The sequence below is a fragment of the Labeo rohita genome, chromosome 9 (assembly GCF_022985175.1).
Source record: "Labeo rohita strain BAU-BD-2019 chromosome 9, IGBB_LRoh.1.0, whole genome shotgun sequence".
NCBI lineage: Eukaryota > Metazoa > Chordata > Actinopteri > Cypriniformes > Cyprinidae > Labeo > Labeo rohita.
Genome location: NC_066877.1, coordinates 8,681,567 through 8,700,010, shown reverse-complemented (window position 1 = coordinate 8,700,010; position 18,444 = coordinate 8,681,567). Strand labels below are relative to the sequence as shown.

General features: G+C 35.8%; 1 protein-coding gene across 5 annotated transcripts in view; it reads left to right on the top strand.

The window, feature by feature from the left end:
- myo16 (myosin XVI) overlaps positions 1-18,444 on the top strand; it is a 246,434-nt gene that overhangs the window by 158,630 nt on the left and 69,360 nt on the right. For all 5 annotated transcript variants that reach the window (XM_051118727.1, XM_051118728.1, XM_051118726.1 and 2 more), the window contains exons 22-25: positions 7,485-7,637; positions 10,891-11,091; positions 11,297-11,372; positions 13,456-13,628. In XM_051118727.1, coding sequence (XP_050974684.1) covers positions 7,485-7,637; positions 10,891-11,091; positions 11,297-11,372; positions 13,456-13,628 — 603 coding nt within the window. The remainder of the gene's footprint in view (positions 1-7,484; positions 7,638-10,890; positions 11,092-11,296; positions 11,373-13,455; positions 13,629-18,444) is intronic.

Genomic DNA, 18,444 nt, shown 5'->3' with positions numbered 1-18,444 from the left:
ACAGCACAGATATAATGAGGACAATGATAATTACACTTTTAACATCCGACTGTGTGGCTTTTCGTGCGACAAACTGCTCCTCACCTTCTCAGTGTGGACTCTGGGCCTCCTAAACCCTCTGCTGGTCTGTACTGGGTTTGATGTGGATCTGCCCCACAGCCACAGACCAGTGGGAATCAAGGCATTGTGCTCATGATCCTGCTTCCCGTACAGGGGAAAGCACTGACCTGTCCCACAGTATGTTTCTGCCTTGGGCAATGACTTTTTTAGACTTAACGACATACGGGATGTTCTTTCCACCACAAAGGCATTTCATTCTAAGTGAGACAGCTGTGTTCCAAATCTGGCAATGTAGACTGTATTTCAAGACATCTTAAGTGCGTTCCCGATGTGAAGGGTGTACCAAGGCCTAGGAAAGAACATATGAAAACAAGCTCAGAAATTCAACAGAGTGGGCAATAGAGTGTTCCAAGAGTGGAACTTGTAGATTCATTAAATTACGGCTGAACCACTGATGTCACACTGACTATTTTAACAATGTCCTGTCTTTCTGGGCCTTGGAACGTGTCAGTTGTGTTGCTGTCAATGCAGGGGCAGAACACTCTTGGATTTCATCAAAAATATCTTAATTTAGATTAAGATAAGTTAATAACACAATTTGTTGAGTTACCTTAAAATAATTTGTTACCCTGCTGCTGTAAAATTTTAAGTTCAGTCAACTAAAATAAGTTTATTCAACTTGAAATTTTAAGTTGCACTAAGTAACAGCTTAGATATTTGTGTTTGCTAAACTTAACAGATGGGTAAGTAACCCAGCTGCCTTAAAATTTTAAGTTGATTCAACTCAAATATCTAAGTTGTCACTTAGTATAATTTAACATTTCAAGTTGAATAAAATTTTCTTAAGTTGACTGAACTTAAGATTTCGAGGCAGCCAGGTTACAAATTATTTTAAGTTGACTCAACAAATTGTTTTTTACAGTGCACACTGCCGTAGCTTTCTAGGTTTTTATACAGAGCTTATATGTTTGACTCCTAATAATAAACGGTTTCTGTATGTTCCAAAGAGGTCAGCTGAGGCGAAATGGGGGGACAGTTCAACTTTGTTTGAATTGTTGTGAAACCATTAGGGCATTTGTTGTGGCCGTACTTCACCGAGCTGTTTTATTTTGGACAGTAGCCCAGAGCAAGGCCCAGACGCATAGCTGGGTGTGCCATATAGATTATATATGTTATTTTTTTTAATCTAAAGTGTAGCATGAAATAAAGCAGCTGCTGTCAAGACTATTGAGTTTTGTTATTTTAGTGTTTTGGAGAGAGACAAATGTCTGACTGAAGGCTAAGACGCCACATGTGCGCACCGCCGCCCCCTGCCCAGAATCCTCAGTAGCCGCGTCTACTCTGCGAGCTGTTTTTGTACTGGCCAGATGAGGTTGACGTGTGAGAGAGGGGGTGTTTTCTCCTCAGCTGAACTCTTGGCACTAGACACAAAGGAGTCTTTGTGCACAGTTGGGTTTGACCCATGAACCATCAGCCTGGATTTGGCACCAACCAATGTCATTGTTGTCATAGACTCTACAGGGAGGATGCATGAGGTAAATTAGGGATGCTGTGGAGTAATGGTTTGTAAATAGTGGCTCCTGTGTGAGCTGGTGATCCACCACTGTCAGTTGCTAAACCAGCTGGGGAAATACATGGGAACTCCTGCTGGAGAAAGAAAAATGCTTAAACCAGACTTAGATGGTTCTATTGGGTTTTATTTGATTGCCTGCTGGTCCCATACCATTTGTGACCCTGAACCACAAACCCAGTCGCAAGTAGCATGGGCATATTTGTAGAAATGGCCAACAATACACTGTATGGGTCAAAATGATCAAAATCATTAGGACATTAAGTAAAGATCATGTTCCATGAAGATATTTTGTAATTTCCCACCGTAAATATATCCAAACTTAATTTTTGCTATGTAATATGCATTGCTAAGAACTTAATTTGGACAACAAAAGTGATATTGTCCTGTCCTAACAAACTATACACCAATGGAAAGCTTCGTTAATGCAAAGAATTTTATTCAGATGATGTAAAAATCTCAATTTCAAAAAAATTGACGCTTATGCCTGGTTTTGTGGTCCAGGGTCACATTCAAGACTAGCAAACCAGCACAGACTGGTTTGAGCTCTTTTTGTGAGCGCCACCAAGTTGTGGCTTTATGTAACAGCTCTAGGCATGTGACCAAAAGCACACAGTCTTATTGGTTGGTCAGCTTTAATCACAGGATGATGAAAAAGAGATTAAATGCCTCTCTGTAAAAAATTCTGTATGTACTGGCTGAACAGGCTCATTAACAGCCGTTCATACAAATTAAAATATTTTTTGCACCAACTTTTCAGACTGAACATTCGTCTTGGTGTGAATATACCTTTAAACCAGTATTTGGACCAGCATAGCCAAGCTGAATACGGCAGACATTTCGTGTGAGAATGTTTTTAAAGGTCTGCCGCGATCAATCAAAACGAGGATGTTTATTTGTGTGTGTGAATCTGTCTTGTGGCAGATAGTCATCTGGACAACTGTTGAGACGTAGGCAGGTAGTAGTGTGTGTGTCATTCCTGGATATCTTTCCTGACAAGGTGTAAATCAGGATAGATAAGTGCCTACCCACAATCCCCTGGGAGGTGATGTTCTGATGGTGTGTGTGACAGGTTGGGCAATGCTTACGAGGCACTGAGATGTTGATAGCTTGTCTCCTAAATTATATGCACCTTCAGTCAACATATAAAAGATGATTTACGGTCCCTGACTTTTCAAGATTACAAGAAAAACCTGAATGAGAGATGAGTGACTGTGATTAAAGGGTCAGTTCACCCAAAAATTAAAATTAGCACATTATTTACTCATCCTTAAGGCATCATAGGTGAATATGACTTCCTTCTTTCAGACGTTTAATTGTTCTGACTCTTCCAAGCTTTATAATGGCAATGGCCGGGTGTTTCTCTTCATCAGTCCAAAACAAGTCCAATAAAGTGCATACATCCATAATTAAAAGTACCTCACACAGCCCTGGGGGTAAATAAAGGCCTCCTGTAGTGAATCGATGCGTTTTTGTAAGAACAATATCCATATTTAAAATGTAATAATAATTTTTCTCTAGCTTGCGCCAGCTGTTGTACACAGAAGCCGTTCCGGGCGGATGACATAGGACGTCATCTGCATGCGCAACCCTGTGGTTGTTGATGCTGCTCAGAAGTGACGAACGTGGACGCACAGTGGAGAGAAAAAAACAAAACAATGGTCACAGATTAGAAGTACAAAATGAGGATTTGTAAAGAAAAATGTTGGAGGATTTCGATATAAGTCAAGAGGAGACTGGTTTTCCTTTGCTAAAGTAAGGAAACTTTGCTTCCTTTGCTCCTGTAAACAACGCTGGTTTTCACGAGACTTACAGGTGTATGTGTAATGCATACGTCCTACGTCATCCACCTGGAGTGGCTTCCATGTACAACTGTTGGCGCAAGATAGAGAAAAGTGATTATTGCATTTTAAATACGAATGTGTTTCTTAAAAATGCATCGCTACAGAAGGCCTTTATTTACCCCTTGGAGCCGTGTGGGGCACTTTTTTATTATGGATGGATGCACTGTATTGGACTTGTTTTGTACTCTTGAAAAGAAACACCCGCCCACTGCCATTATAAAGATGAGAGAAGCCAGAAAAATATTATATATTATTATTTTAAATATTATATTAAAATAGTTTTAATACAACGCAGATTGCATTCATCTTAAAGTCATATACACCAAGGATGCCTTGAGGGTGAGTAAATAATGGGCTAATTTTCATTTTTGGGTGAACTAACTCTTTAAGGTGTGCAAACTAGGTATTTAAAGCGCCTGTGGGACATACTGATAACAATATAATTATCAAATATCAGAAACTTATTGGAACCTGTAAGTCTACAAATGCTCTTGACTAATTTCTTTAGTGTTTTATATACATCTAATACAGAAACCAGTGCACCACTATTCTGTTTTTTTCCCCCCCATATCATATCATAAACATACATATCGGTTTAAAATATTGTTTATCTGTCTACTTGATCTGTAATAATCGGTATCGGTATCGGCCCTGAAAAACACACATCCGTTGACCCCTACCAGTTACCACCCTTCATGAAAGTAAAAAATTTTATAGCTACTAATGCCACATAAAAATTACATCGGAGCCGATGACAGGCTAAAGTAAGATGCTCTGCGCACACCTGAGAAAAATTCACTTGCTAATGTGGGAGTTTTTTTGCATTTCAGTCTCCAAAAACTCCCATACTGCTGAGTGAACTTTGCTCAGGTGCGTGTAGAGCATGATACTCTAGATGGCACAGGCTCATAGTTCTTTAATGCAATGACTGATGATAATCACAGTGTTAAACTACTTGGAAAAAGCTAATTGGTTCATGTTGCATACGCAGCCAATGAACTTGCTGCTTTACATTTAAATGGCTGGTTAGTATTCACTAGAGCATTTCACAGTGTGCTTTTAGAGTTACTCTGAAACCCTCCACCTCCCCAGCTCCACCTGTATAGATCTGCTACAGGTTATTATATATACTACTTGTGCAGTATGTCTTAAATACACTGTATCTGCGTATATATGTATTTATTTATCTCTGAGTAATGTTGTCTTGCATTGTTAAATCGTTGAGCTTTAATACTTTTTTTCAGAATGGCTATAACTCTAGAGTCTCACATTTGAGATCTTTTTTCCATGGATGGACTTTTTTGCTCTGTGCTAGAATTCTCCCTCTTTTTTTCCAAGCTCTTCATCTCAGCTCTGATTTTTTTCTTTCACGATGTGTGCTGAATTGTGTCAGCGCTTGGGCAGTCTTCCCTGTGACATCCTGTAGCGCTATGAAACCTCATGATGAGAAGTTGATGAGGAGCACCCAGCTTTTCTAAAATGCTTGTTTTCTTTCCTCTCCATTGCTTCCACTAATGCCGTCTGTACTTCATCCAGTGCGTGTTGCCACATTAAACTTGGAAGATGTCTGTGTTGATACAACCGTCCCGTATATTTCCCTCTGATGGACTCGGCAGTATCAAAACAGCTCCATCATATATGACCTAAGCTCTTCTGAGAAAGCTATGAAAAACATATCTCAAATCAACAACAAGTTGAAGTGTGGATGAGGAACTCTTTTGTTTGGGAAGAAGCCAGTGTCTACTCTTTCTACTCCATCAGAAATTGTAGCTTTTGTTCACATGGAAAAGCTTCTGTGGTCACTTGTGTAGTGTTAGGCTCTTGGTATATACCTTATATGGATTCCCACTGTGGTTCCTTCTTTGGCTTTTTAGACTCCCTTCCATTAGGCTTCCTTGTTTTTAACTTTCATCTCGGCAGGATTACGGTGATAAATGATTTAAATGAGTCCAGTAACTGGGTTGTTAGGATGAATTCCTGGAATAAGGCCGCTCACTGAAGCATGTGGAACAGTGAGTGAATGAGTGCGAGGGGTTAACGTTGAACACTTATTACAGCTATGTTCATTAGAAGGTAATTAACATACATTTCAGCTCTTTGTGTGCAGATAAAGCAGCCTGTCATGTAGCTATTTTTCGGAAACGTGGAATGTAAATATACCTCTTAACTGTGTGCTTTATATTGCCTGCATGCACTTGCTTCCTATAAACAGTGTGCACAATTCTACCTTTTTTTAATACAAATATTGTTATATACACACATTTATGTGTATGTGTATTTACTGTACGTTTGAACTTGTTTTTCCTCTTTTTGTAATATGAAGATCACTAGAAAAATCCGGAAAATTTTTCTATGCTTTTATCATCAATATAAAATATCAATATAAAATTCTGTCATTTACCCACTCTCAGTGTGTTCTGAACCTGTATAGGTTTCCTTCTTCTCTTGAACACCAAATAAGATATTTTAAAGGATAGCAGTAACCAAACATTTGACTGTAGCCATTGACTTTTATAGTATGGAAAAAAAGTCATCTATCATCTATTACATCTTTTTACATTACATTACATACTTTTTTGTGTAAGTGGTTTATATCTGTTTTAAAAAACAAACAAACGAACAAAACTAATTATAGTACTATATTATAACTAATACATTTTCCACCACAAGAAAACCGTACTTTTTTTCTTTTTCTTTCTTTTTCTTTCTTTTTCTTTCTTTCTTTCTTTCTTTTTTTCTTTCTTTCTTTCTTTCTTTATTGTGGTTTATATCTGTTTTAACACAAACTAATTATAGTACTATAACATATTATAATTATATATAATAGCTTAATTTCCACCACAATAAACAATAGTATTTATTTATTTATTTATTTATTTATTTATTTTGTAGGTTAACACAACCAGTTTGTTTTAACACAAACTGTAAATATGGTAATATAATATCATTGTGTATAATAGCTTAATTTCCACCACAAGAAAGCATAGTACTGTATTTATTTGTGTATTTATTTATTTTGTGGTTTATATCTGTTTTAACACAAACTGTAATTATGTTACTATAATAAGTTATAATTCTATATAATAGTTTAATTTCCACCAAAAGAAACAATAGTATTTATTTATTTATTTATTGTGCAAGTGGTTTATATCTGTTTTAACACAAACTATAAATATAGTAATATAATATGATTATATATAATACCTTAATTTCCACCACAAGAAATCAAAGCATTTATTTATTTATTTATTTATTTATTTATTTTGTGTTAAGTGGTTTATATCTTTTTTTTTTTTTTTTTTTTAAGTGTAATTATAGTAATAATTATAATTATTTATAATAGCTTAATTTCTACCACAGCAAACAATAGAACTTATTGACTGGTTACTTAGTTTTAGTTAGTTAGTGCATGTGTATTTATATCTTTTTTTTAAACAAACCGTAATTATTGTAATATAATAAATTATAATTATGTATAATAACTTCATTTCCACCACAAGAAACAATAGTATTTGTTTATTCATTCATTCGTTATTCATTCATTTTATTTTTATACCGTAATTAAAGAAACCAGTGTCAGTGAAGAGCTAGAGATGAAATATGAAACATGTAATGTGTGAGGAAAAATTAAGGCACATTATAACAGAAACTGTTTTCACCAAGTGCATCAAGTCTTTGTGGTTTGTTTTACACAAACACACAGCTTTACTGGAAATGACACTGTGGTGCAAATGACTTTTAGAAAACTGTTAGATATTGTTAGAAGACAAGTGTGTGTGTATATATACTAGTTTATTTGTCTAAATCTCTACAGGAGCAGAGTGTCCATAGTTAAGGAGTAACTTGCCCTACATGCCTAAATCAACAATTTATGAGTTTAACAAGAAGAATTGTTTGTGACCAAAGGTCAACAAAGGTGTATGACCATGAACAATGAGCTGATTGATCAATGTGTCAGTGAAAGTGTATTCTGTGGCTTAACAAAGGCTTTTGTGTTTTTGTGTCTGTAGCTGTGCGTGAACATGGTGAATGAGCGGATCAGGCAGTTCACCGCAGACGTGCTCTTCCAGCAGGAGCAGCAGGAATGTCTGCAGGAGGGGGTTGCCATGGAGACGCTACGCTCCCTCGGCAACCAGACAGCGGTGCTGGACTTCTTCTTCCAGGTACGCAGTCGGAGCGGCTTTTCCGAGAGCCGTGGAGGGAGGGCAGTATGGGAGAGAGAGAAAAGAAGTTGGAAAGCTTTTTCCCACCCCGAGGCTGTTGACCCTGTACAAGAGCCCCTCTGTTGCCTGTTTAATTGCGGTTACTGCCATCTCTTCATTTACTGACTCAATAACGGATGTCCTTGCTGACTGTTTTATAAAGGCTAACACACATCCAGGCCTGTTGAATTCCCTTAGGTGTCGCAAAGATGTGATAAAGCCCATCTTTTAGACTATGACTCTATTAGGCGTTTGTCAGATGTGACCATTTTATGAGTCATGAAATGACTTCTGTCTTTGGTCGAGACCAAGTGACACAGCATTTTACACACAAAGCATGTTTTGTCTTGCCACACAACCATTTGTGCTTGACTTTACTACATATATTATGTTATTCTGTGTACATTTAAATGGCTTTTATATTAATCTATTTCAAGCCTTTACACATGTCCCTTACTGATTAAAAACAGCCATTTCATAGTTTGTTTCAATATCTTGTGTGAAATATGCATTTTTAGATAGAATTATAGAAATAAAACATACTCATTATATCTTGCCACCAGTATTTAAAATCAGCTACTCATTTTACCATAGTATCATGTAAAAAAATGCAGCGTAATACCATAATTCTTTTTAGGAGATATACAAGATATATATACAGTAGGGGTGTGTGATATATGTGACCCTGGACTACAAAACCAGTATTAAGTCGCTGAGGTATATTTGTAGCAATAGCCAAAAATACTTTGTATGGGTCAAAATTATTGATTTTTCTTTTATGGCAAAAATCATTAGGAAATTAAGCAAAGGTCATGTTCCATGAAGATATTTTGTAAAATTCCTACTGTAAATATATGAAAACTTAATTTTTGATTAGTAATATACATCGTTAAGAACTTTATTTGGACAACTTTAAAGGCAGTTTTCTCAATATTTTGATTTTTTGCATCCCCCAATTTTAGGTTTTCAAATATGTGTATCTCGACCAAATATTGTCCTATCATAACATTAATGGAAAGCTTATTTATTCGGCTTTCAGATGATGTATAAATCTCAGTTTTGAAAAATTGACCCTTATGACTGGTTTTGTGATCCAGGGTCACATATGTTGTCTGTGATAATATCGGAATTGTTTAAACAATAGGCAGTTTGACATTATCAAGCATATTACAAAAACCAAACAAAAACACACCCTGAGAGTGCACACATAGCCGTTTGAATGAATCGATTGAATGAATGACTCAGTGATTCATGCAGTTATTTGCCACCACCTACTGGCAATTTTCAATATCAGTTTTCAACTTCAAAAAGTTAGAAGAATGTTCAATGGCTTACGTTTTAGACAATTCTTGTTTTGTTGCATTTCGGCAATGGCTTCAAACAAAGCCACAGCAGAACTGATGTGCATCTCTGAGTAACACATGACAGTGTTTTGTTGCTGAATCAATCAGTCGTTTGAACGCATGACTTAATGACTCACTCATGCAGTGATTTGCCACCGGCTGCCGCCAATTTTTTGGTTTATATTTTCCCCCAAATAATTTTAAATATCCTGTATTCAACTTTTTTTTTTTTGGCTTACATTTTAGACACAACAATCTTGCTTTTTCTGTATTTTGACAATGGTTGAATGAATGACTCAATGACTCACTCATGCAATGATTCGCCACCAGCTGCCAGCAATTTTTGGTTTATATTTGAAGTATAGTTTCCCATTTTCCTCCAAAGTCATTTCAAATATCAGTATTCAGTATTCAACAACGGGAATGCCTTCAGACAAAGCCACAGCAGAACTGTTTAAAACCGTCTCTAAGCAATACACAATGGTGTGTTGTTACTGAATCAATCAGCCATTTGAATGAATCGGTTGAATGAATGACTCAATGACTCTCTCATGCAGTGATTTGCTGCCACCTACTGGTGTTTTTAGATTTATGTTTAAAATATATTTTCCCTTTTTCCCCAAAATCATTTCAAGTATCAGTATTCAACTTGTTGTCTTTCACAATAAGTAATGTTAAGTGAATTACATTTTAAACACAACAATTCTTGTATTTGCTCAATTTTGACAACGAAAATGGCTTCAAACAAAGCCACAGCGGAACTATTTTGCGTCTCTGAACAACACTCAACAGTGTTTTGTTACTGAATCAATCAGCTGTTTGAACGAATCAGTTGAATGAATGACCCAATGACTCACTCATGCATTGATTTGCTGCCACCTACTGGCATTTTTAGTTTTATTATTAAAAATATATATTTCCCTTTTTTCATGAATAATTTAAAGATCAGTAGTCAACTTTTTACATTTTGAACACAACAGTTCTTGTTTTTGCTCTGTTTTGTCATTCATGTCCTGCATCAAACAGCCTGAGTAAATGCATCTCAATGCCACTTCAGAAGCAAATTCTGTGTTGCCTCTGCATTGCAAACACAAATTTTGTTGATGCTTATTTCATTCGTGCCCTGTAGTATCTTACTATTTGAATTTACTGATTAGATTTATAATTTGACAAGAAATGATGCAAACATTTAATTAGGTTAGAAAAATGGCCTTATAAAGGTAAAATGCCCATAAAAGGTTAAAATCAATTGGAAAAAGTTAATTTCTGTTACTCTGCAAATGAACCACCTCACAGAATATGAAGAATATCCAAAGTTTTGGGAGTCAGTTGTTCACAGCAGTCCTAAACCTGCCAAAATACCAGCACAAAAGCACCCTCAGCAAAATATTGTCTAATTATCATTATCAACAAAATACCAGAGACCCCTTATATACAGTTTATGTAGGCCCATTTCTTTTGATGGTCTGGAACAAGAGAAAATAGGGGCAAATAACACACACTTACCAGTGTTTCTTTGTACTTTCACAATTTTTCTGCAATTCTTACACTAAGGTATTATTATAGTATTATTACACCATTTTTACACTATTATTACACTGCTTGCTGAAATACTTCATTCTGATTGGCCATTCTGCTTTATTTATTTATTTGTTTGGCTGTTGTCCAACGTTTCCTACATAGCTGTTAGTCTCTTATTGCATTCTATAATCTGTTTCTTCTCACATAATAGCATCATTTAAATAAGTAAATATAAAAATATAAATAATTAACCCCTTCTGACAAAATATTTTGTGCAATTGACCATCCTATTGTACCTTATTGTTTTGCATCAAAAGCCTTCAGCAACACTGTGTGTGTGTGTGTTTCAGAAGCCTCAGGGTGTGCTGTGTATCATTGATGAGGAGAGTCAGTCCCTCAGGCCATGTGAAGTCAACCTTTATAAGCGGCTGCAGATGCAGCTGGATTCCTCCGGTACGGATGTCGTCTCCCTCACGACCAAGGATGGCAACGGAAACCCCCCACCCAAAGACCAGGGGCCATCGTTTACCGTTACTCACTACGCCGGCAAGGTGGGTTACGGGAAGCTGCGAGTTCACACATGCACATGCTGAGTTCACGGTCATGTGCTCAGCCAGAGCCTCACACACAAACACGAACCCATAGTCACACACTTCCGAGAAGCCCTCCGGAGAGTCAACACGCCATGTCATGCTGAGACTGAGGACTATTATTAGCGCTGAACTCGTGTGTGTGTTTGTGTGTGCTCTATTGCAGGTGACCTATGACCTGACCGGCTCACTGGACAAGAACAAGGATGTTCTTCCCCAAAACATCTTGTTTGTTATGAAAAGTAAGGATTGGGACTTTTGTGTTCTAGTCAACCTCTGTGGAGAGAAAAAAAAAAAAAAAAAAAAACTTACCATGGTAACCATAGTTCCTATCAAAATAACTTAGTTACTATAGTTATTGTTACTATAATAGAAGAAATGGAAATTACATATGCACTGAGATCACAAAGTTTGAAGTTTAGATTTTTAAAAGAAGTCTCTTATGCTCACCAGGCTGCATTTATTTAATCAAAATACAGTAAAAACTGTAATATTGTAAAATATTGTTACAATTTAAAAACTTTTATTTTAAGTTATCTGTTTTTGTGATGCAAAGCTGAAGTTCAGCGTCATTACTCCAGTTTTCAGTGTCATGTGATTTTCTGTTAATAATATTAACTGTAGCAGCTGTGGTATTCTTGGCAAAATTATTGCTCTCTTCCAAAAACCCATGCATTTTAATGCAGTATAAATCCATTTCTGAAACTAAAAATTTTAAGATACTTCCTCTTAGCCAAATGCAAAGATGGCCTAACATATGTCCTTTCCCACAATGCTCTGTCTTAAGTAAAACATGCATCCAAGATGGTGAACAATTTGGGAGAAGTGTACATTAACTGAATATTTTATTTACCTTGAAGTACTGTTAAACATAGTTTTGTGTAATTACAAAAGGACTGTTTTACCCAGTATTTGTGCTGAAGATATTAGTTATATTAGTTAAAGTCGTTACGTTTTGTTAAATTTTTATATGTATGACAAAAATGTAAAGTGTTCAAAATCATTTACATATATGTAGGACCCTATGAATCCATTTTATTTTTCACAAGTTCGTTTTTTTTTTTGTTTTGTTTTTTCAAATTAAGCTTTTTTTTCCATTTAAATTTTTTAAATGGTTAAATTAAAAAATATTAATCAAAAAGGATATCTAATTGTTTGAAATCTTGAATCTTAAAAGTTTAAAGAAAATTACATTTTAAGGCCCTATGAAATGAGTTTTATTTTTTCTCAAATTCTGTGTTTTCCATTAATTTTCTTAATTTCATTTTATTAGTTTCATAAAATTTTAATAATCAAAAGAAATGTCTTATTTATCGATTTTATATAATGATTTAAAATAAATTATAATATTTTTCTAAAAATATTTATATAAAAATATTTCTTTAAAAATGTTTTAATAATAATTTTAAACTAATTTTATTAGTAGTCGTACTATCATTACATTAAGTAATATATTTCTGTCACATTTTCTTCAAGTTAAACCAAACTTTTATTTTAACAGACTGCTGTGAAGACCTTTAGTTTCTGTTAATATATGATATGACAATAGTTTTTCTCAAATGAAACAGTAAAATGCTCATGAAATGATTCTCAGAGCAGTTCTAGAAATTAAGAGTTTTTATATACTTATTTATTGAGGCGGCAGAGGCTGAAAACACTGCAAGCGTCATGCGCGTTTCAGTATGTGTGTAGTAAACGAAACCTTGCATCTGCCTCATTCATTCACACAGAGACATGCAGAACATACATGATTCATATTTAAATAGTATTTTTGCAGCTTAATATTCACAGAAACTAGTCTATATCACGTTTTGATTTAAGTGTACTGACCTACTTTTGATTTCTTCCAAAATTTGACAAATTCTGTGACATTATGCGTTATATAGTAAATTCTATTCTTATTACTGGATTCCGTGATTCCACGTTTTCCACATCATGGAGATCATAGAGCCCTATATATGTATAGTAGTAGCTGGTAGTACTAACTTATTAGCAAGTTACTCCCCAATGTTGTGGACATGTGAACTGTGATCTTAACATTTATACCTGCTGCAGTGCCCTTTGTTTTAGTTTTAGCATTCCCCCTCACACTATACACCTCCTCTTCTCCCCACATTAAGCAGGTCATAGGTCAACATGAGGCAGGAGCGTGTGCACACGTTAGGATTTGAATGGGGTGCTGTTATGTTGTTTGTGAGGGTGTTCGTGGGGGATGGTGTAAATGAGGGGAGACAATTAGCTCTGGCGCCTGGCGTAATTAAGCTCCGAACGTGTGTAGCCTTGTGTTTATTTTCTCTTTCCATCTCTCTCTTCCCCCCTGAGCAGCAAGTGAGAACGTGCTCATCCATCAAATGTTCCAGTGTAAGCTGACTCAGACGGGCTCATTGGTTCCTCACCACCAGCGAATGAAGCTCCGTGGGCCCAAAGGCACTTTGCTTAACAAGAGCGCTACGCTAAATCCTGCCAGAGACGCCAAGAAATATGTGGAACTGAACAAGGTACCTAAATACAATAGTGGAAACTTCATGGCCTGTTGCAACCAATTTAGTTTTTTAACACATTTATTTATATGTAATATTTGTATTTATTTATTTATTTTATTGTGACAAAAACATTGATTTACTCAGAGAATGCATACAAAATTAATTTGATGTAAACCTTTTCACTACAAATAATATTGAACAATAGAAATAACCAGTACTTTTTAATGTGGTGTTTGGTCACGCACATGGGCTTCCCTCAGTCTGCTGTGACGTAGATGTTATAGCACTGGCATTAAGTCTGTACTCAGAGTGAGTTCACAGCCCTCCATTAACGCATACAGTGACGATCATAAACCACATGACTCTGCGCAAACATGACCAGACCAGCCAGAACAAACCGTGCCTTTTCACAAGCTGTAGTATTTTTAGCTTATCGAGTCTGCTGGAAAGTGACCTAAATTAGACACTGTTACCCTAAATACATTCTGAGCATCGATCAGCTTTCCAGAGCCAGATATCCCATTCAGAGAAAACACAGGGCTTTAACTGACTGCGTCACACCCGGCACAAACACACACGGATGCGTCACTCTGGGTGTTTGCACTTCACACAGCTCTATCTCTACAGCATTTCTCAATCACCCTCCTCCCTTTCCTACTCTCAGTCTGTTTTTTTCTCTCCAACTCAGTTTGTATTCCAGTGATGTGCAGTCAATTTCATTCTCACGGTTTCTCTTTTCACTCTCTATCACAGCCATTAGTTTATTAGATTAAATTTTACAAAAACGTGTCAACTGAGGGTCCAGAATTCATTTAAGTGTATAAATATATTAAGAAACTGTCAGATTAAACGATTAGTTCACTCCTGAGTTTAGTCACCCCTTGTCATCCAAGATCTCTTTCTTTCTTCAGTTGAAAATAAATTATGGTTTTTGAGGAAAACATTCCAGGATTTTTCTCCATATAGTGGACTTCAATGGGGATCAACAGGTTGAAGGTCCAAATTGCAGGTTCAATGCAGCTTCAAAGGGCTCTACACGATCGCAGCTGAGGAATAAGGCTCTTATCTAGCAAAATGATCAGTTATTTTTAAAAAATAAATACAAATTTATATACTTTTTAACCACAAATGCTTATCTTGGTCTAGCTCTGCGTATACGACTTAACGCATAACATAATCACATTGGAATGGTTGTAGGTGGAAGGATACGCAAAGAAAGTCAAAAAAAAAAGGCAGAACAATGATGCTGAATGATTGAAACTGCAATTTGGACCTTCAACTCATTGGCTCCCATTGAAGTCCACTATATGGAGAAAAATGGTTGTATGTTTTCCTCAAAAATCATTTTTTTTTAGACTCAAGAAAGAAAGACATGAACATCTTGGATGATATGGGGTGAATAAATTATCAGGAAATTTTATCGACTATATGGAATTCAGATATGTGTGTGAATATTAGCTGTTTTATAAGTTTGCATGTGTCTCATTTAATCAGATTGTATCGTTCAGAGCCCTGTGCAAAATGTAGAGGAAAAAAAGAAACTGCAGATGCTTTGTGATTAGCTTGTTTAGGAAATAAATCATGCAACTGTGGCCACGCATTAGGAATTTGTTTCAATAACTTAATTTGTTCCCTTGTTTAATTACCTTATTAATTTGTGGCCAAGTTTTATTAATTCTGTTCCTTGTTTTAGGTCAGTCATGGTCATGCTGTACTAATTTGTTACCTTGTTTTATTTCAATTTACCTAAAGGAAACACATTAGTACAACATGCCCATGATTGACCTAAAATGATGGAACAAATTAATGAAACATGGCCATGAATTAATATGTTGTGGGAACGAATGCTTAATTGATGGCCACAACGTCTTTATTTTTTTTCTACCATGTAATGTGCTATGCTTTTGAGTCTTTTGTTACAATCCAACACTAATTAATTTGTTCTAAATCATCGTGTTTTTGCATCCATTAAGTTTCAGACAAATGAGATGAAGTACCTTTCATTAAAGTTTTGGACTTGTGGACATTGGATGCCCATTTTCCACAAGTTGGTATGATTCTTTGGGGTCTTCATGAAATGTCTGCAACATACTTGACCCTTAAATGCATACCTTGGGTCTTTAGGGACCCGGGATGTCATTCACTACCCTCTCCCTCAATCATGTTTTAAAGTTAGACATCAACTTTCTTAATTTTCCTATTTATTCATTATAAATAATATAGCATGAAACAAATAACAAATTTAAAAGAATGTCTGTTATCTGATTCATTTTTTATAAAAAGTGTATAGGGTTGCTAGAGACCCGAGGTGTGTAATAGTGTAAGTATATTTTTTTCTGCACAATAATAGTCAAAAATCTGATGACTCAATGCATGCAATTCACCTTTATTCCTCGAGGTGGCACTGTTTAATCAACAATAATGACATGATGTTTCACTCGTAATTACCATAGGCATAAAACAAAAGAATTTCATTAGCAAAAATTTAACTGGTTTGAACGGCTTTACTGCAGAGCAATTACTGTATGCAATAAAATATAAATGTAACTGTCATTTGATGGTGGATGTGGTGAATAAGCTGCCAGCGATCAAACTTTTAAAATTTGGAGTCTGAAAATGGAAAAAGGTATATTTGCGAATATGGTTGATATCGCAAATATGAGCCAGATGCTGAATGAACTGTTCTAAGTTTTAAAAGGTAACAAAAAATGTAATTGTTCTTAAAATATCAAGAGAGTATTTTGCTATTGCAACAGTTCCAGAGATCCAGAGATCCAGCCGTGCTGGATATATAGTTCTGAGTCGCTAAAGACTCGAATATGTAATGGTGATTGGTGAAACTTAATTTAAAATAAATAAAATTCCTCAATGGTCTTGTAAAACTACAGCCTTTTTACATTATCAAAAACAGTGAGCCGTTTCGGTGCATGTCTCTTTAAAAGATAATGAGCTATTTCTGACTCCACCCCTCTCTTCTGTTTTTTGTGTTGTTTTTGGTGGTGTATTACCATCAAAAATAAAACTAATCCACTGCGTCCTCCGTTTCTCTGATGTTGTGAGAAAACAAAGACTTTTATGTTTACTTTTACACTCAAGTACAAAATCCTAACCCTAATCAAAATGAAGTTTTGATATATTTTCAGTAGGAAATTTACAAACTATCTTGATGGAACATGATCTTTACTTAATATCCTAATGATTTTTGGCATAAAAAAGAAAAAAATCAATAAATTTGACCCATACAATGTATTTTTTTTTTTTACTATTGCTACAAATATACCTATGCGACCTGGGACTGGTTTTGTGGTCCAGGGTGTAAAATGGGACAATCCGTTACTGGTTGTGGGCGGGGCCTGAGCAGTATGACATCATACTGTTGTAAAAGTGAATTTTGCATCCGATGTCCACATTATTGGAAAATATATCATTATATAGTTCTATAATATGTTAGACAATTTTAAGTTTACTAAATTGTATAAATGTGTTGCAATCAGTACAGATGGTCTTTATGGTCCAAATGAATTATTCTTTTTTTTTTATGCATATATTATTATTATTATTTTTTTTTACAGCTTTATTTTTAATGAATTTAAGGTGAAATATGACTGATACATGTTCTTGAGATTCATCCTTGACATTTGACCATCACTTTATTCCATTCTGTCTTTCCTTCTTCAGTTCCTGTGTCTGTGTTTTAATCATATATGCCATCTCTCCTTTCCTTCTCTTCTGTCTGTATTCAGGTCAGTGCTGTGATGTGTGTGTGTGTGTGTGTGTGTGTGTGTGTGTGTGACTGGCTGAGTCTTATGTAAGACACCCAGTACATGAGCCGCTGGCACCCCTGGTTACCCACATACCCTGGTTTTACCCTCTTACATAAGCAGTAGTTCAGTTCCCATAGAGTGACTGGGACTGTAATATGAAGTAACATGATGAGATCGTGCTGTGGCTAGAAGCAGAAAAGTACAAATGAGCGGTTTGGTTGGTTTGGTTGCCCTTTGATGAGAGAAATTGGATGAAGAGTTGCACCAGATATTATTTTTCTTTCTTTTGTTGTGTGTCCTAAAAATGAGTAGATCTGGTGCGGTGGTGGCGCTTTCTGGGAATCAGGGCACCCTGAAGAGATTTTGATTTAAAGCAGCAGTTTGCTGCAAAATATAATCATTTTCTTTCCTACTGAGTAGCTAAATGACTGAGCCGTGTCATCAGCGTCTGCCCTTTTTTTCCACCAGAACAGCTGTTTGACTAAGAAAAAACAAATTGTTCCTTTTTACACTGCACAGTTTGAACTGCTTTTGTTTTTAAAACAATAGCATATCACCTTTAATTGCTTTAATATGACACTTGGGAAAATATGTTTTCATCTGAGCACCAGCTGTACTGAAAAGAACAGATAGTCACCCCAACATGTTTGTCATATGGAAGCACATCAGATTCTTCCATTCTTCCACATTCTAATGTACAGTAAATATATATAAAACAATCTTATTAGTTTGATGCCGCTTCATACAAATCATTAAGTTGGCTTGAGAAACATCCAAACCTCTATACAAAGAGACCTATGGTGCATCTAAGCTGTTTATTGCTATAAGATGTTATAAGCTGTTTAACTCCTTACTTCAAAAACAGCTAAAACCAGTCTAAGCTGAATGGCTGATTTGGTCTCCCAGGCAGCTGGGAGACCTGCTAAAAACCAGCTGAAGTTAAACCAGCTATTTTCATCTTAAAGCAGCTAAGATTAGACAACCAGCCTAGGCTGGTTTTAGCTGGTTTTCAGCTGTTTTTTTACTGAATCAACTGGTATTAGCTGGCTTAAACACGTTAATCATGC